This window comes from Myotis davidii, unplaced genomic scaffold, assembly GCF_000327345.1.
Source record: "Myotis davidii unplaced genomic scaffold, ASM32734v1 scaffold3578, whole genome shotgun sequence".
Taxonomy (NCBI): Eukaryota; Metazoa; Chordata; class Mammalia; order Chiroptera; family Vespertilionidae; genus Myotis; species Myotis davidii.
Window position 1 is genome coordinate 610,443 of NW_006289094.1, and position 372 is coordinate 610,814.

A 372-nucleotide genomic window follows, 5' to 3' on the forward strand; every position below is an offset into this window, starting at 1 on the left:
GGTCAAGGCTGGCACCAGCAGCAGCCATCACAGGGAGCGTGGCCCAGCAGCCCGCACACCGCCCATCGCCCGCGCCCTCACCGGTTGCCACAGAGGAAGAGCAGGTTCTGCACGGCGGGCACAGTGGAACCCGCGTTCTGGCCCGTGACAAGGTGGCGGTCCAGCACCACGTGTACCGCGTCAGGCTCGCTGGCTGCAGGAGACCCGAGGGCACAGGCCTCAGACAGCACCCCATGTGGGCACCACCCAGCCCGGCCCACCCTCCCGGGGCTGTGAGCTCCAGGTCAGCCTGCGAGGTTTCAGAGCCGCCAGCCACCGAGGTTGGCTGGGAGGTCAGCCCAGGAGGCTGGCCTGGGCCCTGTGCCCCACCGT

The 372-nt window shown here is 70.4% G+C and overlaps 1 protein-coding gene across 1 annotated transcript in view; it reads right to left on the reverse strand.

The window, feature by feature from the left end:
* Position 1: 1 nt before the first annotated feature.
* The window catches only part of PDDC1 (Parkinson disease 7 domain containing 1), a gene marked incomplete at its 3' end in the record, with an annotated part of 4,280 nt that continues 3,909 nt past the window's right edge, over positions 2-372 (reverse strand). Inside the window, exon 6 of the mRNA XM_015562399.1 lies at positions 2-193. Within this exon, the coding sequence (XP_015417885.1) occupies positions 2-193 (192 nt within the window). The remainder of the gene's footprint in view (positions 194-372) is intronic.